Genomic DNA, 25296 nt, shown 5'->3' on the forward strand with positions numbered 1-25296 from the left:
TGTAGAGGGGAGGGAAAGATTACAACTCAAGTTTATCAATTTTATCTTTGTGATATTAAAGACACTCAGGAACTGATTAAATCAAAAGCTCTATGTTTGTTCTTTAAAGGTCACAGTGTAGTTCTTTACTGTCATCCCACTCTCAACCCATGAACTGTTCATCCTAGGTGCTAAAGAAACAGTACAAGGTACCAACCTAATTGTTATAGAACGTAACAGGTCATTTTTCTTAAAGGGCCATTTTTTATACAGAAAAATGGTGATTGTAATAATTTGTTTATATGTATATGTTTTTACAGTTATTTCAAATTAGCTTATACTAAGAATGATATATGACAGTGACTACGATACAAAAGCAGTGTAATTGATTATTTCATAAATACTATAGTGTGAGAGGGCATTCATACACTGACAGCTAGCACTATTTCACACAGCTTTGAAGAAAAAAAAAACCACGTGCCTTTACGTGAATATATTCTTTGTCCAAGACTGCAATGCCTAAGTTCTTATTTGAAAGAAATACTTTTGATACTTTAGGGCAGGATCACCCTCAAGCAGTGTTTGATGTTCCTGTAGTATGCTTGCCTGAAGCCCCACATTAAAATATTTTTCAAATGTCTAGCTTCTTTTAAGATGAAAGTATTAAAGGTGTACTTTATTATCTAGTTCTAGGACATGGAGAATTCCATGAGAACAAACCCTTGGAAATGTACCACTAGAACAGCTCTTCTGGTTTGGACTACATAGTCAAGTATCTGATCACCAGCAGGGATAAACTCGAACAGGCCAGGTACGTACAATACTGTCTCAGCCTCCCAAATATTTTTAATAGGAGCTTCCTGAGCCAAAAATGATTTCCATATATTCAGTAATACTCAATGACTGTCAGTCCCATTAACTTGTATGTTCTCCTTTGGAATTCACTTTTATTTTTAGCATTCACAACATCCTTTAGTAAGAAGTTCCACCATGAGTACTACTTGCCTTTCATGATACTTTTTTGATGTTGAAAAGGCAACGAATGTTTGATCTGCATCATCTGCACAGTAAAGACTCTTTCCATATGCATAACTTTCCATTTGTCATTGAATTTCATCTGCTGTTCTATTTGCCCACTCATTCGGTTACATAACACTTCTGCAGTTCTTTCTAGGTGCCTGTCATCCATACCCATTTCAGTGACATGGCAGTAATCAACTTCCTCTCCTCAGTTCTCACCTCTTCCACTAAATCGCTTATGACTATGCTGAAGATATCACAGGTCCCAGCACAAATCCTTGGAAGATTGCTCTGGTGACCTCATTATATAAGATATACCAGTATCTTTAGGCTTATTCATACAGTCATTCAGTTGCTACTGATTACAAAAGATAAACCTTACCATGTGTCTCTTAGCTGCCTTTGAAAAAAAAGTGACAACATCCTTTAATATATTTCCATTTTTTTCTGCCGCATTACAGTTTCTGGGATATTTATTGTAGGAGCATTGTCCAACTGTTGTCTGGAAATAAAAATAACACAATCACTGCTTGCTTTTAAACATCAGGTAATAAACAGATGACAAGTTTCTGAAAAGCAAGAGCTTAAAAAGAAGGCAACTTTTACTTTCAGAATTCTAAAATATATGGGGCTGAAGATCATCCTAATCTTGTTCACTCTGCTTCACCATAGCTAACATATTTCTACATTTCCCTGTTACACTGAGTTACACAGAATATTTTGGAAGGAAATATAATAAGCTAGAAAGGGTCTTGAGTTTTTTTGTGCTCATTTGAGTCAACTACTGCAGGCATATATAGACATAAGGCATCTGTTGTACCCTATTTTAGCTGATTCTTATGAATGTATTAATGTTATACAAAGGAAGGACTGTGTACTGTATGTTCTGCATAACAATAAGCGTCTATTTTGATATGAAATAATTAAGGGTGATGGACTAGTCTTTAAAGAGTTATCCAACGCAGAAATACTTTGATTTTTTTTATACACTGTACTCTGCTACTTGCAGGAACAAACTGGCAAACACAAAACACAGATGGATGCCAAAGACCAAGCTTTGCACAGATGGATTCACTGAATTCAATGGCACTCTAATAAGAACCTAAGGTATTAGGTAGGTTTGAAAGAAAGGAATAGAAATTTAATACACAAATTGTAGCTAGTCCTGTTATGCTCTTGGTTTTCTTAGAATTCATACAGATAAAATACTAAATAACCTGTGCTTACCTTGATATCCAAGATGTTAAATAATTTGAAGTCACTGGGTGGAAAAGCATTAGGTATCATTATTTCTAAGTTTATATTTGGAGCCATACTTGGTCCTGCACTGATAACCTTGTGGGGAAGAATGTTATACAATTGAAGATTTAATTCATGGTAGCTATTCAACTAACAAACAGATTTATACAAAATATATGAGCTTTACAGAACTGGGTAGCACCTGCATTGTTATGCTGACATGAAACTGAATTCTGCTAGGAGCTGTAATATTTAAAAAGATGAGTTGCTTGATTTATTCTGCAGGCTTACTGAATACTTCACTTCTCTGAACCAAATGAGTGGTATGTACTTCTGATGACTTCCCTAAGGTCATACAGACTGCCTTCCAGGAAAATGTGCAAAAACAACTAAGAGATTAATGTCTATCTCCTGCTTTTAATCCATTGGAGACAAATCTGATACCTATAGAACCTCTTATAAGTAGCTCCTAGTTTCTTTTGCTTACTCTAACATAATTCCTTTAAAAATGTTTCCTAATGGAAGTAGTGGCAAGTCAGAACTGCGCTACCACTTTCAATTTTGCATGCATATTTCCTTTTCTGACCATTCAGTGGAAGATTTTCCAGGCCAAACAAAAGTGTCCTAAAACAGATTAACAGCCACTTTGCATCACTAATGCTTAAAAATTGCTTTTTGCCCTTGTACTTCTAAAAACTTATTGACCCTATTGACTATGCAGACTGTTTTTATGTACACTGAAAATCTAAGCATTAATCTTCAAAACGAGGATAATAGGGTTTACAAAGAAAAGCTCTTACATGGAAAGTGAAGTTGATATTCTCCTCCATACATGTAACTGGTGATTCTTTCTCATTTGTTCCATAAACAAACGAAGCTGGTGTTACAAATCTAAAACAGTTCAGAAGTTATTTAATAGATTTGGTATACAGCATTAGCAAAACTTTCTGCTCCATACCATCTCCAGTAAGGTTAATTCTAAGAAAAGAATTACCTGAGTTAAGTAAAGCCTGGAACAGAGTAGAAGGCCTCTATTTTTGTACAGTTTCTTTTAAAAAGGCAGATTAATCAGAAGTTACAAACCAAAAACTAATCTCCATGAACACACCACAACAAATCTAGAATACGGTCCATGGTAAACAAGGCATGGAACGTAACAGTCTAATTTCACATTGAGAAAAGCATCTATGGAGCAGAAGGAGCAACATTGTGAGAAATGGTTGCTCTTCTCTTCAACATCCAGCTGAGGTATCTCTTGTTTCCTTAGGGGCTTTCAGTTCTATCTTCATCTCCATCTTAAGTTTTCAAAATTAATTTGCATTTTTCAGGACTGTTTGTTCCAGAGGAACAATAAAAGGCATCTAGAGAAAGTTGCTATAGAAGTCTGATATATCTTTGTTTTCTTCCTGAGATATTTAATTGGATAGTCAAGTAAAATACAGCTGCAAAACTCACTGTGTTAGAATTAGTAACTGATGCCATCTGTTACTGGAGTAATTGACAGAATATCTATTTTAGTTCTTAGATTAGCATTCATTTATCATACTCAGTGTGTAAGACCCTATTTATGCACATTTTCAAAATTATTTTGTGGCTTTGTGTGTGTGCGATTAAGTCCTTCAGTGAGGTTTCTCACACATTTTTTTGTAGAAACTGATGTAAACATCCTGCCCAGCTCTTCAGTTTTGAAAAAAACTTTTGTTTAAAGAAAACCAAATGAAATTGTACTGCTATGCTGTTATTAAAGAAATGCCTATTTCTATTTAAAATATTCCAGTTCTCAAAAAATACTAGTCAATTAAGAGACAAATCCAAAGCACCACTGATACTATTGGTCTCATCCCACAATACTGGAAAAAAACCTTAGAAGTGGATGGGGCAGACTCCAGAATAGCTGTGCCATCTCATTCCCAGGATTTTTCAGCTACCCTATGCCTCTGCTTAAAAGCTTTGGGAATTCAGAATAGTAAGAAAACACGTTTTATGGACATACAGGTATCACAATAGCTGACTTACCCATGAGCATTTAATTCAATCTCATACTTCAGAGGTACAGCTAAGGTTAGCTTGTTATCCAGTAACATGTTTCCATCTTCATTTTTGCTATAAAAATGGTGAGAGGAATATTAGTATAAATTGCATTATCGCATGCTATGCATTATTTCTATCAACAAATTCTAAATGTATCTTCCAGCTTATTAAAACAAAACCATTTTATTGATAACAATGTGTTAAAACGCATTAAAATGCATTAAAAGATTTTATACAGGCAGAAACCTAATTTTTAAGTAGGGTGTTTTTTATTTTGTTTTTATTTTGTTTTGTAATTTCCCTTTCTCTACAGATTTTGGAATGGATGCTCTTTCTTGCAGTCTTTCCAGTGTTCTCTATTCTGTTTTCCAAAGCTGGGAGTATTTTTCATTGAGCATTTCTTATTATACATTACCAGCTAGCATTAACGATGATACTGAGGTCGTCATCTGCTCTGGTAAATGAGCTGGCATCCAAGAGGAAACTAAAATCCAGCTGCAGAACCAAAAAAAAAAAAAAGTTTATATTAAATAATAGTGTGGCTTAACACAGTTTTACTCAAAATATTTTATTAAATTCATTTAGAACTTCTTGCTCTTTCTAAAAAAAATCCAGATTAATAAAAAACTAGCTTTCTGCATCTTCCAGTCCTTTTCTATTAGCTTTACACATTTGTTCATAGCCTTAGTCAACTTGTTTAGGATGCCAACCACAATCACATGATACACAATACAAAGAATGTTGTCCCTTAATTAATTCAGAGAGTGTTCATGTAACTAATTTTAAAAGGAGCAGGGAGATTCAGATACCAACACAATAACAGACATCAGTTGGGAATGAGGGAGATTTTGCAAAACTTTTTTTTTTGTGAAATCACAGTAACATACTTAGGGTGTTTTAAAGCAGGAACTTCATGCATAGCTTACCTTTGATTTTTGATCGACGTACAAATAGCCAACGCTGCACTCAAGTTTCACTACATGAATTTCTTTGTCTAATACTTCACAATGTATCTGTTTTTCTTCCTAAAATAATGGAAAATTACTAGTGTTTAAAATTACTTCTTTCAAATTACACGCACAGACTAAAATTGGTTGTTTTTTGTCTAAAATAGGTGTTTGTTTTTTTTCACTGACATACACAGAATATCTATAATATTCATGACTACTTTAACATATCTTTACATTGACTAATGCATCCCTTTATGTCACGTTCAGTTTGCCCCGCCCCCCCCGGAAGCTAAGTTGTTTAAGTACATCCTCTGAAAGGTGTGGGTGGTGAGCATTCTACACAGAGCACTATGGGATCATTTATTTTAAAAAGATGCAAAGTGAGAACAATTCGACCTGTGACTTCTTCATAAGACTGTATGTGAAAAAGGTGACATTAAACAAGATCTCTGTGATCCCTGGAAACACATTTGGAAAGCAATTTTTTCTTCTAGTTTTTACCATTATATCTTGTTACTGATTAAATGGCACCTATTCTGTGGTTTATGTAGCTAAGCATCTAAGAATGTCAAAAGTGGTTTTGTCAGCCATTTAGGGTATGTGAGGGGTTAATTCTCAGTATCTAAGGAAACTCAACAATCCATTATGATATTTAGAAAATGTCTGGCTGAGAAATAAAAATATCAAAGGATTACTCTTTGACAGATTTTCTTGTACTTACCAATTCTAAAACTCGAATGAAATAAAGGCCTTTAGGGACTTGAATGTGGAGGACAGTTTCATATGCATCATCTCCGACGTTGTGCAGAGAAACATTCAACAACAAAGTCTTTGTACTTCCAAGAGCAAGATAGGTCTTATCATGAGGTCTATAAAAATAAACATCATAATATCAGTGAAAAATTCTCTATACATTATTGTCTATATATTCTCTATATATTATTCTCCTGTTCCTTTAGTTAATGTCATCTGGTTCTGAAAATGCTGAGCTGGAAGTCACTAAGAAGGGTTTTATTCAATCCTCTTAACTGAAGTTATGATAACAGATGATGGTCAACTGAAGCACTGTGACTTTCAAGGCCTGAGGTTATTAATGTGAATGGTGTTATCAAACCTATCGTGCTTCTGGCTTGTACAGGATAGGGCCTTTCCTTTACAGAAGAGAATAGCAATGTGCTACTGCTGCAGTATTTTCAGATATTATTTCAAAATCTGCTCAAATTAATACATCACAGGCCACAAGGAGGGTAAATGATCGTGCCTATCTTGTGATCTATGTAATGTTCTGTAATCATGTTACAAGTCCAGACACCCTATGAGGGTCTAAAAGTAAACTTCAGCTTGACATTAAAGTTTAATTAAGACTTGCAGAAGGGTTGCCTAGAAATAGACATTTATCAGATAATCTGGCTCGAAACCAAAGCATTAGTCACTGAACACCTTTGGGAAGGAAGCTGGCACTTAGACAAGCAACAGAAGGTAAAAGCACTGCATAAGCAGATAGGTTCCAAGACAAAAGCGAATTAAAGAGAAACACAATGTTAACATTTCAGTAGCTTGATTAAATTTAGGTTACGTTTTAAAGTTACTTTACTACTTATATGCTTAGCATTCAGTCCTCTTATACGCATTAAAGCCAAGCTCATAAACAAGACACCATCACAAAGATGCCTCCCAGCTTAACACACAAGTACACAAAAGCACCAGGTGCACATCTGGGACTAAACAAAGCTGAACCAGAGCTTTACCCTGGTAATCATATTTCATTCTTCATTAAAAAATGCATGATGAAGACTAGAAATTTACAGAGCAGGCCAAAATCTGAGCAATTTAAACAAAACATGATAGTGTATACATGAAGACTCATAACTCAGTAAGTACAGCATTACGTTGACACTGCTATTTGATTTCATTCTTTTAAGACTAAAAGTGTTTGCTTTGCTGTTCAAGGATAATGAATGCATTCTGTCTAGACAAAATAAATTAATGCTTCACAGCTAACTAGTTTTTAATCGAGATACCAGGGGCACAATGTAATTTAAGGTGATACTTCACACTTTATCAAGATATTTAGCCTATTTATTTACACTGAAAAGCTGCTACCGATACCTAATGCCAAGCAGGTATGTTATAATCTATTTTCCTTTCTTAGAGCTTTGAAGTAGTTACAAAATTGCATTGCTAACATCACAAATGGAAATGCTGCACAGTCTTTCTTTCTGAAAAGTTTATGGAAAGCCTAAGAAAATGAAAGGGCTTAAGTCATGCTGTAGGCTATGCCTTAAAGTAGACAGAAAGATGCTCATCTTATTCTGAAATCTATGAAGATGAAAAAGCTTATGCTCAGGATCACTCAGGTGTGATTAATCAGCATTGTGTGTTTGCTATCATCTTTTGCTGTCATTTTAGGTTGTGCTATGAGATAAACCCAGTATCTCAATTAAAGTAGAATCAACTTTAAATTACACAGGAAAATCCAGGTCTCACATAAAACACCAAACTAGCTGAGATACACAAGAGATACAACTTTTCTGTTTTTGCGCACCAATAGCTCATGTTTCTTGCTTCAAAGTATAATATTGAATAAAGGAAAAGGTTGTGATGATAAAATGTAATTTAAAATCAAATCATTAAAATGTATGCTGAAATGTTGGTACATGGCTTAAAACTTTCTAAATATGATGCCACATGGAAGTATATCTCACAAAACATTGCTTAGTGTAGTAGAGATTCTTCGAGACAATAATAATTTTAATACTTTGAAAGTGCCTTAATGATCTTACAAAATGAAAGAATTTAAACACAATACCTAATTGGAAGGAATGGAAAAAATTGAAACATCCTAAAAGGGATCTCAAAAAATGTTGGGCTGTAAATGAAAAAAAAAATCCCCAAAAAATATTTTTTGAAAAATGCAAGCTAATTCATGTAGGAAAAAGAGTCAAAACCTCGCATAATACTCAACCACCTGGTGTCTCAATCAGCAGTATAAAAATGAAGATGTAATATTTTTTAAGTAAATGAAGAAAAGAAACCACTTAATTATTTATAATTGAAAGGATAAATATAGCAATGTCTTAGTAGAAAACTCAAGTATCTTCTTTGTACAGTGCAAGTATAGTACCTTCATAAAAGCAGCAGAAATGATTGAGTTGTCAAAAATATTGGCAGTTATAAGGTCCACCTATTGAGTGTGCGTCGTACTCCATATCTTAGCACATTTATGTATGAACTACAGAACACAAGTTTATCCTTTTGTCAAGCTGGTAGTACTTTATGAGCTGTGAAGTCTTCTAATTATGCAAGAATGTATGTACAAATATGTACATTTCTTATACATTTCCTGAAACATTTATAATTTACAAACATTCTTCAACTAAACAGGTTTTTCTTCCTCATACATTTCTGGGAGTCTATTGTCTACTTTTGCAAATTCATTTTATATTCAAAAGGTTAAGGAACAATTTAAATAAAATCTTACTGAACTTCTTTCTGCAAATGAAAGCCAGACCATACTTACTTTGGAAAAGCCACTTTTCCAGAAACTCTCAAGTCAGCAGAACAATTCTCTTGGGAGCAAAATCTTGCAAAAACAAACTATAAAAGACCAAAGGGAAAAAAAAAAAAAAAAAGCACTTTAGTATACTATGCATATTATAAAACGAACATATCACCTTGTTACCAAGTGTCTGGAATTGGCTAGTAACTAATAGCCCTAGGAACAATTGGTTTCAATCGTTTGCAGACACAGTCTGAGAAAAACCACAGAGAGGCCCTCCATGCTGGAGCTTAATCTGTCAGAGTTGTGGGTGTATGTTCAGCTGATTTTAAAAAGAGTACAAAAAAAGGGCAGAGCATTTTAGAGGATCCAGAACTGAGGTCCCTGTAGTCTCAATACAATATGACAATAAAATATGACAGAGTAACTTTTGGAAGAGAGTTCTATTACACAAATTTTACTTAGTAGGTATCGTGAGATACCATGTGTATATGCCTTGGTTATCAGTATGCCATAGAGCACATTTATATCACTTGTCACTATATCCAGCAACGGTCTCTCTCTAACTCTGTGGTTCCTAAAACAAAACTCTGGAAGAATGTGAAAAGTAAAACACTGACGTTTAAAAGGAGCTTTCAGGTACTCAGAGTTCTGACAGTCAGCTGTATCTGAATTACATAAAGCTTACTGTTTGTGAAAAGTTGTAATATTTTTATGAACATTTGGTAGTTAATAACTCAAACTACCCTCGTTATTTCTTAAGTCAATTATCTCTTAATTTTTCTTTTATTAAAAATGGTAAATTTCATATTCATTTAAGGATACAGAATACATCATTTTTCCCCCCGACTTTCTATTTGAGAATTGGGAATACCTTCACAGAATGAATATTTCAGCAACACTGTTGAAACAGTTCAAGATTAATAGCAACATGATAGTGTGTATTTAACATAGAATTCCTTTTTATCTTGGAAAGTAACTAATGTAGTCAAAAAAGAATGAATATTTCTACAAGTGAAGTTCATACTGAAATTTGATATTGTTCTGAGGTATATTACCAGTTCTACAAACAACTAATTTTAGTGAAAATTTACTCATGTTTTTAGCATGCTGGTTTACTAAGATCAAAAGATTAGGTGCTGTTCTAGAAAATGCATTCCTTCATAAGCTATTGTTGTGTGAAGCTTTTTTTTAACTAAAGATTAAAATGTGAATATTTACTTACTACATTTGAAAGAAGAAATCATACACTAACCTTGCTTTTTATAACATCTTTTTCTTTCCTCCTTTGAAGAACTGGTTGAAGTTGAGAAAATTCTTGAGCATTTCTTTTCTGTAGAATATGTTGCCCCAGATGATAACTTGCTTCAACATGTATAGGAGTCAAGATATCCCTTACATCTTTCTATGAAAATTGGAAACCTAATGAGTTAATCATATAAGACAAGACATGTATGCATAGGTCTTAAAAATTATGAGGAGCCCTAGAACTAAGTTAAACAGGGACTTTTTTTTAACATATAAAATAATTTCCTATGCCATATGGTTCATATATTTTTCCAGACATCTTTGTCACTGAAAGAGGTAATCAGAAATGCAGAAAACCATAATACATTTAATAACAGCATCAGGAATTTCATAACAGATTATTTTTAATAAAAGTCTGATTGAATAGTGATCTATATTACTTCCATCCACTATACTGCCCTAACATGCCTATGAAATGTTGTACTGCCCAATTACAAAAATAGCCAAAAGTAGGCTAAAAGGGTAAAAAGTTGAACAGTGGGATAATTCCAAACAGAAACAATGGGTATTTCTATATCAAATTAAAAGGAGTTCTCCCACAGTACTACTAAATCTTTCCATGATGGCATTTTATTCTTCTTCCTTTGTGTACTTCCAATTCTGTATTGATTAAACTCAATAAATGACCATTTTGATATGAAACCTTGACTTGTGTTGGAGCTCAAAGCCCAAACTCTGTTTGTGAAAGCTGAACAGCTCGAAGCACTGCGCAGTAACAATAACAAACCTGACTGAATTATTCCCTGAGTATGTACGATAGACACTGATTGTCCCTCCACATGGCCACTATTTTAATTCTTATCTGCAAGCTTGCTTTGACCAAATCACGTGTAATGTAATTCATAATTTTCCACAAGGTCTTCTCTGTATCTGCTTTATATTATTTTCACTATATTAATTAGCTATTAATTACTCTTTACTTAAAATACATAAAATGTACATGCTTTTTTTGTAAGGACTGTACTCGACATTTACACTTAGCTTTAGGAGTTTCATACAAGCTTTCATACAGAAACCTTGGGTTGAAGATGATGTTTATACTGCTGTTAATTAACAATTACAAAGCAAATCGAGCTATATGGAAGAAAAAATATTAATGATAGACTATAGGAGGTGATGAGCCAAATCATATCTTTCCTCCTACACAAATGCATGCTGATGCTGGTATGGCAATCTGTACAAGGTCAGCTGTCAGTCAGACCTCTCTTAGCTTACACAACTCTTGTAAGGAAGTGGGCAATTTGCCATTGCTCCTTTAAGTAACATTCACTTAGGTGCAACTACCAATTGAGATGTATCTGGGTAATTTTCCAGGAGGTAACACAGGCTTTCCATTTTAACCCAAAGCATTATCTTGAAGAATTGGCTTCTAATGATGTCATAAGCAAAACAGAAGTAAAAGAAAGGAAGAAAATATATGGCAGACTTCTTCCCTGCAGTTTCTTTGTAGCTGTAGAAGATTACATCTATTTCCCAGCCTCTGCTCAGGATCAGCTGCACCAATCATCCTAATAGATGTTTGTTCTAAAACGTCACAGAATTGCTACTTGAAGATTTTTAAAAAAGGGACAGGCAACCTAATGCATTGTTTTCTTACCCCGTTTTCTACTTCATATTCCCTGTCATTAGTATTTCTTTAAAGAATTCTTTTCCTCCTTAGATAATGCCTTACAGGAGATAAATCTACTTTTTTTTTTCTGAGTTTAATAAAAGGTGATTCTTCTCTGTCCACTAGTTTTTGTTTAATTGTGTTTTAGGACTTCAAGTTCTTCTCGTTTATTCTCCAAATTTTTGCTGGAGTAGGTGGGTTTCTAAGATGTTTGATATATTAAATCACTTTATTCTTTCTTGTTCAGTAAATGGTCTTATTATCTTTGTCCGGACAGCAGCTATTTTTACTTTCAAGACAGGTCCTTCATTCATCCTTTAGAGGGATACAACAAGCATTAATACTGCATTTCACTTGCTCTAGGTGACTGACTACATTTTTACTAACTTATTTCCTAGTCAGAACCATCCTTAATTTTCAAAGGATGGCTGCTGTTGGATCAAACTCTACTTCTGGGAAACCAACAGCTGACTTCCTGATGCAGAGTGGCTGGCATCATCTCTACTACTGATGTTGGTACAGGTCTCCCTGCCTGGCCGACAACTCACAGGTCTCCAACAACCTGCTGCTGAACACCCGTTTGTGGTGGCAGCGCTGCTACCTCTGTGCCATCTCCTGCAAAGCAATTCTACCACAAAGTTGTTGTGGAAAAAAATTCCACAACAAAGTTGTTTCTGTACCTTCACAGACAGAGAATGGAAACCACATTCACTACTTATCTGGTACAGGATTAAGCCTCAGTCTATGATGTCATCCATAAAAAAGTGAAAAAAAAAAGTCAAAAAGTGCTCATGTCCTACTTTATCACTGTGATTATTATTGTTATGCACATTTTCTCTGACAGAAGAGATGGTAGGCCCACTGACTTCCCCAGAGAAAGCTAAATTAGCATCAGAACTACAAGGTATTAATTGTAGAAGTTATGAACACAAATATTTTACTTCAGAAATTGTCATGCAACTGTAAACAAAACAAGTTATTTTGCAGCAGGTGTGCTTTCAAAGAAGAACAACGGATTTACAGAGCAATACATATCAAAAATTACATTACCCTCATAAATGCTGGATGATCTTTGCAGGCAATGTTCTTGCTCTTAATCTTTATATTTCCAGAGGTTGTGTCAGATGTTCCATTGACAGAAAAGTAAAATCTTGCTGGCGTATCCATTTTTCTATTCACATCAACACTAAGATTATAAAACAATACTGCAAAATAAAAACCAAGGAAAATGAGTTATAAAAAGTATAATAATTTTCATGAATTTATGATAGAAATCCTGTCTTTTGACTCATTCCCTTAATTACATTTCATAGTATCTGTCTCAAAATGCTCCACTTAAAAAGTCTCTGAGATAAGTCCATAGCTGAAAAGCTTCTAAACCTCTGAAAATAGACTGCACAGTGACTGATCTCTGATACATGCTTTTACATCAGTGATACTTTTGTCAAGTTACAGTTTTCTACCGGAATCTGCTTACAGAAAATTTGCTTCAGTTCCTCATAGGGCTGACATTAAATTTCAACAAACAATTAAGTCACCAGACACTGACAAATATTGCTTAACTTCAGTGTTGTTTTTTTTTTAATTTTATTATTTTTTATTTAAGTTGGAAAGCATGAACTGTTATGATAACAAACTGCAAAAACATTTGAAAGCATTACCAATCTATTACTTTCCTTCCTCATTTCTGCCAAAAGTTAGAATACCTAGAATTTCCTCTACTCTCTTCTATCTAAGTTGACAAGTCTTACATCCAAATTCAGCAAGGGTAGTCCAATTTGACTGCTGATCTTTCATATTTGAAATGAATTTCAAAAGATCTGAACTTGGTACGTTACAATCTCCCATTTACATGTGTTCTCTGTAATGTGTTCCTAAAGGACAACATATATTCACATAGAGAATATTTAAGCAATTTAATTTCATAATGTAGTCAGTAAATTATTTTGAATACATTCACCATGAATATATTTTTAATATACCATATATATAATTCACCATGAATTATTTTTAATATATTCCCTCCCATAGATATTCCTTCAAGCAAAGTAAGTTTTTTGCCAAAAGCAAAATATTCATTATGTACAAGATAGCCACAAGATGTATTTTTCAGTAATTTTTATGGGACTCCCTCTTTTTCACATAATGGTACAGTGTTTATATATGATACAATCAGGTACTTGAGCAGCTTTATAAAAGAAACATCTTTTTTATTGTGAAGTGGAAGACTGCAGGCTAAAGCAGTCTTGGTCTAGGAGGATTGCTTTTAGAAGACATCTGAATATCATGCTGAATAATCTGTTTGATTCTACATTAAGAAAAGACATTCATCCATCATTAATTCCCTCTCTATTTGCAAAGCAACGGCTCAGACATATTTGCATGTGGAAAGTTCAGACAAACTTGACAGACGCTCCTGTGCAAAACTGAATATAATCTTTGGGGGAAATAAAGAAAAAAAAAAGTGTTCACAGAGTAAGTGCACTGTATTTTTTGTGATCCCTTGTGACATACAATCTCATTAAAAATGTATTAAAATTATATATCAAGTTATTATGATGCTATGAAAGCATCATAATATGAAAGCACCATCTGAAGCTATGAGTGAATTTAATCATGCTACTATTATATAAACTAATTCAGGTACTGGAAATAGCACATCTACAAGGGTGCCATCCTAACCACAATGCCTCTTAACCTTTTTAACATCACTACCTTTTGCATGACATGTAACTCAATTAGTCATAGCTGAGATGTGCATTTAATCTAAATTAAATAGAAGTGTAATGGCTCAGTGTTGCAGGAGCTAAAAAAAAAAAAGATATCCATATTTTTTAATTTTTCATTTTATACTGAACTCAATTTCATTTTAGTGAACTCAATTACTTGTTAAACACTAATAGCTTTATTTTGCAAATGTGTGCATTTCAAATGAATACATATATTGGAAGTAGCTTACCAATATAATCAGGTACCTCTCGTCCTGTATAGGTAAAGCATATCTTCAAATTCATACAGATGGCAGGCTGGTCATTTTCCATGCAGTTTAAATTAGTTCGATTTATTGAATTAGGATGTTTTAAAGAAGCTTCAACAATTATTACTGGTTTTGTTCTAAGAATATAAAAGAGTCAGAGTTCACAAAGTGATTCAGAAATAACTTATGGAGTCTCTAACAATCTATTTTTATATTAGTATTATCGTTTTTAGGCTATCTGCATTTTTAAGAATCCAGGTAGTTGCATGCAATGTTTTTGTTGCCTCAAAAAATTTCAGAAGGGTATTTTCTTTTTCTTCAAGGTATTTACTTAAATGTTTCAGGTGTAGAGCATTCTGAAACCAAATGAATGAAAGCTTAAGACACCCAAGAAGATTATCATGAGGTTAAAATACACAATTATTTTCTTTTTTTTAAATTGCATCTTAAAAAGGACAGTTAAACTGGATGGTCTTTAAAAGTAGTGAAGTGTAGCAACCTCACCTTAGCACCACAGCAGAATCAGACAGAAATGCACCAACTGCTACATCTGTTTGAAAAAAGGAGATCAATAAGCATAATTTGTCAACAGGAATTACTTCAGGTACAAGCATTTTGCAGCATATTCACCTTTTGGCATCATTAAAACACTACATGCCCTTTATTTGTTAAAAGGCATATGTTAATATTCATAGGTGCGCTTCTCCATACAGAAGATGATTCCTCAAATTCTTGTCCCCTGTCCATTAATACCACACACTAATTTGCTAGATTTGCAGATATTAGTAATGTGATGATCTGATTTCTATTCCAAGCTTAAGCAGAGGACACTGAAATACAATTCAGCTAAACGGGAGGTACGGGCATTCTTTTAAACCTAAATATTCGATTTTGCTCTGCTATGCACACAAAAGTATGCGTATATAAAAAACAATTATATGTATTACATGTATCACATTATACATAGAGACAGGAAGAAATAGAAAAAATGTTTTATTCCAAATTAACTGAAAACTACTAATCCAGTAAGGAAAGAAAATGTACACCTCAAATGAGGTAGCAAAAGTAAATCTGTCAGATAAGTCTCAGGGGTATAATGGTCAGAGGATGCGACTTCCTAAACAGTAAAGAGCAGGTGACCCAAGAGCAGACTACCTGTACACTACCTCTTAACCCAGCCTAATGGGTTCAACCCAGATGAGATTTCTATGGACACAGCCAGAGCCTACAGCATGCAGTTAATGGTAACGTTATGCTTTAACACAAGTATGATCTGACATAATCCTTATCTGTACAACAGCAAAACATTTTGACAGTATGTATAAAGCAATGAGTATGTATTTAGAACCACCTAAGCCACTTTACAACAAATTAGCACTTCTGTGCGATGCCCACAAGAACTCCACAAGAGTCTTAATCCACTGTCACGAGCCATGAGTCAGGTTAACATACCATTCACACAGACCAACAGGGCTGCTGAGCTCACTGACTCCTGGCAAGATACAGACTTACATGAAGACCAGTGAGATTTTTAGCTTAGCACACTAGTCTGGACAGCAAGTGTGCTTCAAGTGCCCAAATTAGCTCACTGTGACATTAGCAAATGAGATGGCCACCACAAAAAAATGAAAAGTAAATTTTTCTTCCGCTTCAGCACTATAATCATGCTATTACATCTTTCTGAGTCCTTCAGTAATAGGTAGATGACTAAAAAAATGCTCGCCCTGAGCTTTACCTTGTTTTCCTTCCCAAACTGCAAGATGTGGCACACCATCTTAATAACAGATTTTATTCCATGAAGAGTAATAAGTAGTACCGTGACATTGTTCCCTATGAATTTATACTCTTTTAAAAATTAAAAATAATCACAATTGTTTAATTCACCTTGATAACCATTGTTATCTGCATCAATGCCGCTTGCTATGGATTGTCCAAACATACTTAAAGAATTACTGACTTGATGTCCTTCTATTCTCTATAGAGGAAAAAGAAGATAAAATTATTCCTGGAAAGTTAATCTTTCAGCTACAACATCCAATGAAAAATGCTAGTGTAACCGTCCTGCTTCTGCAGGCAATCACATGCCTACCCGTGAAAGCATACCTCTGAAAGTAATATTCCTCCATAACTTTAAACGCTATATCCCAGAAGCCCTGTCTGAGGCCTCTAAAACATTTTATTTTTCTGTTAAAGGTATATTATGACTGAAATCATAGGCTGTGTAAAAATTTCTGAAGTCTTTTAACATTCAGACCATCAGACTTTAAATTAAGGGAAAACCCTCTTGAATCTAAACTTAAGGTTTCTCTGAATTGATTGTTTTCCACTGAAAATGCATACCTGTGAATATGTCGGAGTTATTCCATCTTCCCTACCATTGTATATATAAATAACTCCTTTTAGATTATCTTCTTGTGGAGCCCCAATTGCTACATCTGTGGAAAAAAAACAATTTAACAATAAACAGTTGAACAAAGTGCAGTTAAAGAAATCCAAATCACAATGCACACCATACCAGACCAAACTCATTTGACTGAATTCAAAAGCAAGTGCTAAATATTAAGGAAATCAGAAACGATACACATCAACTAAATAATCTGACTGCCTGGAGTACTGTTTCTAGAGAATAAGTGCTAACTGATTTTGTGCCACTAAATTTGTGCAATAAAAACTCTGTTCCTGTAAATTCTGAATATGATCCTTAAGAGGCTATCATGGAGAGTAGCTAAAACAACTATGGTCTTGAAAAACAATTGCCTCTTATTCTTGAAAGTGTGATGATTTTCCTGCACTCTGCTATTCCCAAATGGACTAAACACTGAAGCCCTAGAAGTGCTCTTATTACATTAACTAAAATAAACCATTTATTTTTCTCTGAAATGTCCTTAACAGCTGATAACAGGCTTGAATGGGCATTTAACATGGAAATGAAGGTGGTCCGTTTGTACAAAGGAGTATATTTTATGCCCAGATGATTTAATACCTGCAGAGTGTGTCAACATACAAATATGCAAAAAAGTGCTCATAATAGTCCTTGTGAAAACTTCACCAAAAAGCCTCGGTTTTCAAATAGCCATAGTATATTCACCAGAAAGCAGGGGGAAATGCATTATAACATCTTAAAATTCACCCATATGAATCAGTAATTGTGAAGTTTCATTTACAAATAAAACAGAACTATCTGCAAATAAGAAATACTCCATATGGAGCACCAAACCAAAATCACGAGAAAAACAAAACTCTGATGATTTGGTTTAGCTGAACAGCTCTCTGATTGAATCCACATTGATTGAATCCGTAACTTGGGTGACTAAAACACACAAAATATGTCTCCCCACTGGTAAGATGAAAATAGGACAGCCAAGTTGTGCTGTCTAATTAAAGCTAAACATATGTTCTTGGGGGTGGTCAGATTCTACACCAACATGCATGCCATTATCTTCATAGGGCTGATACAAAAGGCTTACGTCACTGAAGCTCTGCTGTGCTTTTCTATTACTTACTATAGACAAATGGTTTCTAGCACCCAATTTCTCTTTATGTTTTGCTTCCAGCTGTTTTTCTTACATGAAAATTTATTTTCCTACTGCCACTCTCAATATTGCTTCCACTTATTCTTTTCAACGTTTAGCTTTCTTCAAAAGCTAATCCACTTGCTTCGACTCCCCCTGCAGTTTTGCGATGCCCCTTTTACATTATATTCTCTCATACATCTACTTTGTTATATGCTGCTATTAATTTGATTTTACTTCTCTGTTCCCCAGTCATACTGTTGGCTACTATTTTCCTTTGCAGTTTGCAAATATTTGGGGGGCAAAGCCCAAAACTTGTGTGTAAAACTGTGAAGATACTGTAAAACAGGAGATAGGGAATCTAGCAAGAGATAAAGAAACAGTTACTAAAGGAGAAAAGGGACTCGTTTAGAGAAAATGAGACAAGATAAGAAGAGAACGGCTGTTACAAGCTTTACAGGTTCCAGAACAGGATCAAGAACACAAGACAAAGTGAAGAGTAAAAGGAGAACCCTGGATGATAACTGAAAATAAAAAGGGTTATTCAGAAACGTGAAGAAAGACATGGACTTGGCAAAGACACAGCCCTGTAAAAGCTGACAGTTTTTGCACACAGGATGATAGCTCTCTGCATACAGTCCTATTTTTGATGGAAAAACTGAAACCATTTATGAATTTCTGAACAGTAGACAATGCCTATTGTATTTTTATCTTGTCCCTACACAGCCTATTGGTGCCTGCACCTCTGCTGGAGGGGAGTACATGCTGCATTTCCAAACAGGAATACTGACCGTTTCCTATTTGTGTGAAACCATGACAAAATGGATAAAAACATTGGGCCTGATCCTGGATTAGGGATTCTGCTAGTACCCAAAGTTGTAGAATAAATTATCACCTTTACTAAATCGACAAAAGCTAATCTGTTGGTATTACACATCAATGACTGTTACCCAGCTGTATTTCAAGTCAGTGGCCTAGAAAAGAAAGGTCAAGTCAGCAATTCAAAGTCTTTTCAGCCTTCCATAATCCTCCTGTTTACAGTTACAGTCCACATCTCAGCAAGAATTAAAACCAAGTTTTTAACTTTTTATATTTACCTTCAAAACCATCATTATCAATGTCTCCTAGATTGGCTATGGACTCCCCAAACCTGGATGCATATGAATCACTCCCACTGAGCTCTATGTCCAGTTCTACCATCTTTGCCTCCTGAAGGAAAACAGAGTCAACGGCAAATTAACAGAGGCTCTTCCAGGTGACCTGCAACGCTGCTCAAAATGTTAAAACTGTCTTGGATGCTAGCGTGTAATCCTAATCAACTCTGTAGTGAAGAATTCAGCATTATATCAAAGATTTCTAACAATATTTAACATAAGAATGAGAAAGAATAAGAAAATTGTCCTTTGAGAACGAGAATAGCAACATGTTCCCATAGCAAACACTTAGAAACAGCAGCAGGCTTATATCAGAGTACAGGGGCTTACTGCTCTGAGAAACCTGTGAGCATTGAGGTTCATTGAGCTAGCCTTTGCAGCTGTGCTACACAGTCCTGCTGAGATTGTCATTGTGGTTCTAAAGTTGTTTTTGCTATATTCTGAAATACTGTGTAAGAGAGAAGAAATCTTTTAGCTTGTTACACTATAATAACTGTGTTATTATGATTTTATTTATTTTTTATGTTTTTAAGAGGAAATACTTACAGAACCTGAATTGATATAGACATAAACTCTTCCTTCTTCTCTGATGGTACTTAGCATTGGAGCACCAACTAACAAGTCTGAGAGGCCATCTGCATTCAGGTCCACAGCACAAACTGCAGCTCCAAAGTAAGAACCAAGCTGTGTGCAAACAAGAAATCCTGTTATTTCAGACTTAGGGGAAGACATGCTAGAAGTTCTAAGGTGCAGAAAAGTAGCATGAAAGACTTACTTTTTTACCCCTTAGTTCAAATAGAATATTTAGGTCCTTCTCAATGCTAAAAATGTATGCCTAAAATGAAAAGAAAACAAAAGCTTCCTTCAGCAAACAGTAATATGAAATACAGTCCTGTGCTTTCTCTACAGCATGTGCTAGAGAATCAGCTATGCAACACACAGTATCACAGGGTACCACTACTTGCTTTTCCCATCTGTACCTTTCTTTAACACTGTAGTTCACAGCAGTGTTATCTAGACTATCTTCCCTCCTTCCTTCCTTTGACTTTTCTCCCTGGGAGAAATCACATTACCTGACACTTGCCTTTATTATGCTAATTTAAATTGAAAAAACATGTGTGGGTATGTGGAAGAATGTTGAACAAACCAATACTGTAAACAATCTCTTACTTTACCAGTCTGCTCCTGTTGGGGAGCCCCTCCAATTACTTCTGTACTGTCTGATGTCAGAAAATGTCCAGCTCCAACAGAGTATCCTGTAAATTACAAATGCACTATTCAATACTGTCAATACCATACAAAGAAAAAAATGGGAACATGACGTATAAAAGCTGTCAACACCACAAATTATTGCAAGTCTGACATTCAGAACTCATGCAAGTTAGCAATGAAAACAGAAAGGAACGTTTTTAAATATAAGCAAAAGGTCAATACAAACAGTAAGTTCCAGCAAGCAGAAACAAGTGTCAGAAACACTTATTTCTTCCCAGGATCTCAATTATCTGCCATACTTTAAAAGTCTGCAAAATATCTTCTCTTAAGGCATATTCTCCAATTGTTCATTGATTATTCATACTGCGGTACAAATAAAAACTGTCACATGTCCATACAGTGCAATATGGAAGCACTTTATTCAATTCTCACTCAACTATTCTTATAACTGGACTGCAAAGAAATGAAACGGGGGGTACTTATATGTGTGCACATATATATACATATGTATGTGTATATGTATATATATATATACACACAAACACACAGCTTATTGTCTTTATTCACATATTAATATGTCAGCAGCAAAGTCTGATTATGTAATAAGAAAACACTGCATCAGCTTTTGTAACTGGATCCACATAACAAAGTATTTGTCTGTGTGGAGACAGCTCTCGACAACCGGGACCATATTTTGGTTCACTCGTCCAGCCACAGAATTGCAAACTGAAGGCTGACGCCTTAATCTGTAGCCACACCAGTCATTGTTACTCTTTCCAAAATGCGTTAGGGCTAATTTGAAACAGAGAAGACAGTTAACATATTCTGCTACTCTTGCATTTACTGAATTTCTGTTGATTTTCACAGCACACAGAGAAAATGGAAAAATCATATCGGATCAGATAAGAACGTGCCTTAAATCCTTCATCTGTGAAGACAGCTGTCTAGAATTCAAGCTCTCTTAAAGCCAGCATTTTATTTTCATATTTTAAGCTAAAATGTGTGAACAAGACAATTTATCATTTAGAGGTCAACACCTAGTTTTTACATACTCAACCAAAAAATTAAGCTTAAGTAGATGCACCTTCATTTACCTCCTCTGATCTTTATTTTATAGTTATTTTGGTTTTACTGAAGTGTAAATATTGATAATTGTAATGAACTTTTTAAAAAATAAAGTCACCAAAAGAAACTGTAGTCATCAGAGCACACAGATTTCTATTGTGGCATTCAAATGTTAGGGGTAGAAGGGAAAATCACGTAATCGACCCTTTAAATTTAAAGGCATAATCAAACAAAATTTTATTTCCAACCCCAGTATTATCTCCTCTTCTCCATTACTAAAGATTGGCTTACTACCTTAAAATCCTCTGGCTTTTCATTGCCTCCCTTTTTAATGAGAGATATTATATTGACTTCTCAGTTTTCTCAGATTCCTAAAAGAAACTATCAATTATTTTGTGATTTCTTTACAGGAGTTTGTTAAGTATCTCAGGTTACTCTTTCATCAGACCCAGCTGATTTGTAAAACCAACTTATCTAATTCTCTCCCCACTTGCTCCCCAGCATAGTTCTTATACAAGCTTTTACCCATTTGTCTATATTTGGCTTTTGGCCACTTGATTCATTCATTACAGAAATTCTCATCCTTATACTTGCAGGAGCAGAAATCTGGATGAGCTTTTTCCCAGACAGGTGCAATATTTTGCTACTAAATGTTAGTGGAAGGCACCCTCTAAAATTTTTTATTTGTCCTACGAAAGGTTAGAAACATTACTGATTAACTTTATTGATCTGGGTATCTAATCACCTTTTACACCCAGCATCTTTTGCTTGAGTTTTCCTCAGAGCCCAAGCACAGCCTTTGCAAGGCTCAGTACTGACTTCTAAAGTGTTAGACATTTTATATTTCCTAATATTTATTTCATAACTTATGCCTGTTTCCTATTGCCAAAAGAGTAGAAAAGGAAATGTTTATCCACATGAACTAGATCTATGAATGGGAAAATGCAAAAAAAAAAAAACAATAAAGGCCACAGGCAAAAGCAGTCTTCCTTAACAGTTCAAGAAGGACAGATAGTCTTAGTGTGTAGTGTGAAAACTGAAGTTGTTGATGGTTCTGGCATACAACCCTACAAATTCTAGCACTAAATCCAGCTAACTACTGGGTTAAAGGAACGTGTATAGGAGCTGTGTGGCCTTCATTGTAGATGTTTGTAGGTGAGGTTTGCATTCCCATGTATCCAGACCAAGATATGGCAGGAATTAAAAAATAAATTATGATTGGAGGCAAGTCAGTCTCTTAATATCATAGCATGCTTCCCCCGTATTGAAAATATAACTAGGTCTTGTTTCCTTTCAGCCTTCACTGTAATAAACTTTTCACATTTCTGTTACACGTGAAAGCACATCTTTTGCTATAAAAACATTTAAGTATTTCAGACTTAAGAGCCAAGTGCAAACTGCTGCTAATCAGAAGCTTCTCTCCCCCTTCTATAGCAAGAAGTGATGGTAAATTAGTGCAGAGATGCTAAAAACAGAAACAATGTTTGAAAAGCTTCCACGTGAAAATAACAGAGGAAGCCTTACAATTAAATAATATTTAACAAAAATCAGAGCATGTCTTTAGAAATATCACTCCTGGGATTAACATAGCAAATGCTGAGAAATACTGTGCACTGACTTCAAGATCAACTATTTAGCTAAGTCTTTGATTTATATATTTATAAAGTATTAAATGTTTGAAGTACCTAGGTAACTGCCAAATTTCACTTGGTTATTTGAATCTGAATAAGCATGGATTGTATTTGCAGTTGTATTGTATACAAAAACAGAACCAGTCCAATAAAATGATCCAGGGGCTCCCATTATAATTAAGTCCTAAAAGAAAAATAAAACATAGCTATGTTATTCACATTTAAATATTCATGAAGATAGCAAAACAAGTCAAACGCTTCTCTTTAGATCTTCTGTGAACTCAGTGAAATACTACTGGAGATGTATATAGTTCAGTGCTCAGGGATTACCACCAGATCACAGACAACATTTTTCAGACTTTCTAAAAATATGCTTATTGAAAAACATTGATCTGGGAACATTTTGAAAGACAGCAAACTGTACAGTTTCATCTCAAAATGATTTTATTTTTTTTTTTTAGAAATCAAACTTAGAGTGCAGCATTGATTAAATACAGAATATTACTCTGCAAAGCAAGATGGTAAGCCTTAGCATTACTGTTACATGAAATAGATTAAAGAGAACAATAAAACTTCATACTCTGTTATATGCATGCTCTTTACCCATGAAAGGTAATTTTGAATTTTAATTCCAGATTAAAAGTAATTTTGAATGTAAAAGTATTCTTGGTTAGTTTGGGAATTATCATGCAAGTATTATCAAGATTCCATTAAAAAGAAATGAGATGAGTCTGATTTCTTCAACAACAACAAAGTGCTAATGTTTGTGTTCACATACAACTTTAACATATATTTACATACATATGTGAGAAGTTTGGTATCTTCAATACACACCCCAATGTAAAAACTAGATATTCCAGCCTGGCATGACCCATGGTCTTCTCCAAACTTTCGCGCATGATCTGGGCATGGGCAAGAAATATTAAAAAGGATGAGAAGCATGCAGTTTCAGAATTTATTACCAAGTCTTTAAGAGAAGCTGAGACAAGTTTAACCAAAACCAAAACCAACCAACCAAACAAAAACAAACAAACAAACAAAACAATAACAACAAAAAAACAGTTTTCAGTTCTGTAATAAAAGTAAAAACACTGTTTTCCCTGGTACAGCGTTTAGCTTCCATACCCTATTGTAACAAACGTAAAGCACTATGTATCACTTGATCACAGCTGCCTTTGAAATCTTGTGAATGATTATAGTTTTCTTTTTAAATGATTCCATGTAAGTAATACACCAAGTGAAATAGTATGAATTGAGCAGCACAGATGGATAAACTCAACTCCTCTCTTCCACTCTGTGTATAATCCAAGCAATCTGGTTGACAGGCTTACGTATCTTGATGGAAGTTGCCCCAGTGCTCCTTTAGGGCTTTGAAGGGCTTGTAGTATGGATATCTTAGAAACACTGGCACCTATTATCCTCAGCAGCTGTTTTTACATCTAACACGCCCAGCTCTGTTTTCCTGCTTTTCCTTGCTAACTGCCTCCATCAGGGTTCCCTTCGTCTCATCCCTAGATTTGTGCACTTGAACACTGCTGAAAAGATTTTGCCAACACACCGAGCAGTCCACAAAGCCAGCAGCGGGATGTCTGATGGCATTACTCTACTGGTCTGCACAAAGAGGGCAGATTGTCAGCTCTCCCTTGCCTTGGCAAGGGACAGGGTCACGAGACCGTTCTCCTGAATGGAAGGCAGGGATGAAAGGTAAGGCAGGGATGGTCTTGTTTGAAAGTTTCAGGTCTTGACTCTTACTTTGCTCCTGCGGTCCTCTGAGGAAGGACTGCCGAAGGTCTCGTGCCATGGCAGTAGTCTTGGCAGGAGGAGATTTAGGAACAGGGATGCACAACAGGAGGACATGGTGCTGTGCTGAGGAACCACAGCAGCTCTGTGCCAAAGGCTAAGGAGTGGACGGCAGCATCCCCTTGCAGGTGTTACTGCTATCCCCTGAGAGGCACTCTGCCAAGCAGAGCAAGCAAATGACAGAGCAAAGGAACACAGGAGGTCCTCTGCTGGCCCATTTTTGGGAAGCATGCATCCTTCAGTGATCCAGTCCAAGGAGCAAGTATTCAAGTATTCTGATGCTTGATTTAAACTATTTGTTTTGCCTGTC

General features: G+C 35.1%; 1 protein-coding gene and 1 long non-coding RNA gene across 3 annotated transcripts in view; one reads left to right on the forward strand and one right to left on the reverse strand.

Moving 5' to 3' along the window:
- The window catches only part of ITGA4 (integrin subunit alpha 4), a 37863-nt gene that overhangs the window by 4043 nt on the left and 8524 nt on the right, over window positions 1-25296 (reverse strand). For both annotated transcript variants that reach the window (XM_080600363.1, XM_080600364.1), the window contains 20 exons: window positions 24021-24088; window positions 23241-23370; window positions 20449-20534; window positions 20054-20113; window positions 19825-19962; window positions 19222-19333; window positions 16953-17047; window positions 16497-16587; window positions 15117-15162; window positions 14595-14749; window positions 12686-12840; window positions 9974-10123; window positions 8740-8816; window positions 5941-6088; window positions 5196-5294; window positions 4685-4764; window positions 4255-4341; window positions 3039-3129; window positions 2227-2334; window positions 1382-1501 (listed from right to left, as the gene is read on the reverse strand). In XM_080600363.1, the coding sequence (XP_080456489.1) occupies window positions 1382-1501; window positions 2227-2334; window positions 3039-3129; window positions 4255-4341; window positions 4685-4764; window positions 5196-5294; window positions 5941-6088; window positions 8740-8816; window positions 9974-10123; window positions 12686-12840; window positions 14595-14749; window positions 15117-15162; window positions 16497-16587; window positions 16953-17047; window positions 19222-19333; window positions 19825-19962; window positions 20054-20113; window positions 20449-20534; window positions 23241-23370; window positions 24021-24088 (2096 nt within the window). The remainder of the gene's footprint in view (window positions 1-1381; window positions 1502-2226; window positions 2335-3038; window positions 3130-4254; window positions 4342-4684; window positions 4765-5195; window positions 5295-5940; window positions 6089-8739; window positions 8817-9973; window positions 10124-12685; window positions 12841-14594; window positions 14750-15116; window positions 15163-16496; window positions 16588-16952; window positions 17048-19221; window positions 19334-19824; window positions 19963-20053; window positions 20114-20448; window positions 20535-23240; window positions 23371-24020; window positions 24089-25296) is intronic.
- LOC308198312 lies at window positions 7-14114 on the forward strand. The gene is made up of 2 exons (XR_013953817.1): window positions 7-790; window positions 2009-14114. It is a non-coding gene; the product is annotated as an uncharacterized lncRNA (long non-coding RNA).

Source organism: Anser brachyrhynchus, assembly GCF_964034855.1.
Source record: "Anser brachyrhynchus genome assembly, chromosome: 7".
Taxonomy (NCBI): Eukaryota; Metazoa; Chordata; class Aves; order Anseriformes; family Anatidae; genus Anser; species Anser brachyrhynchus.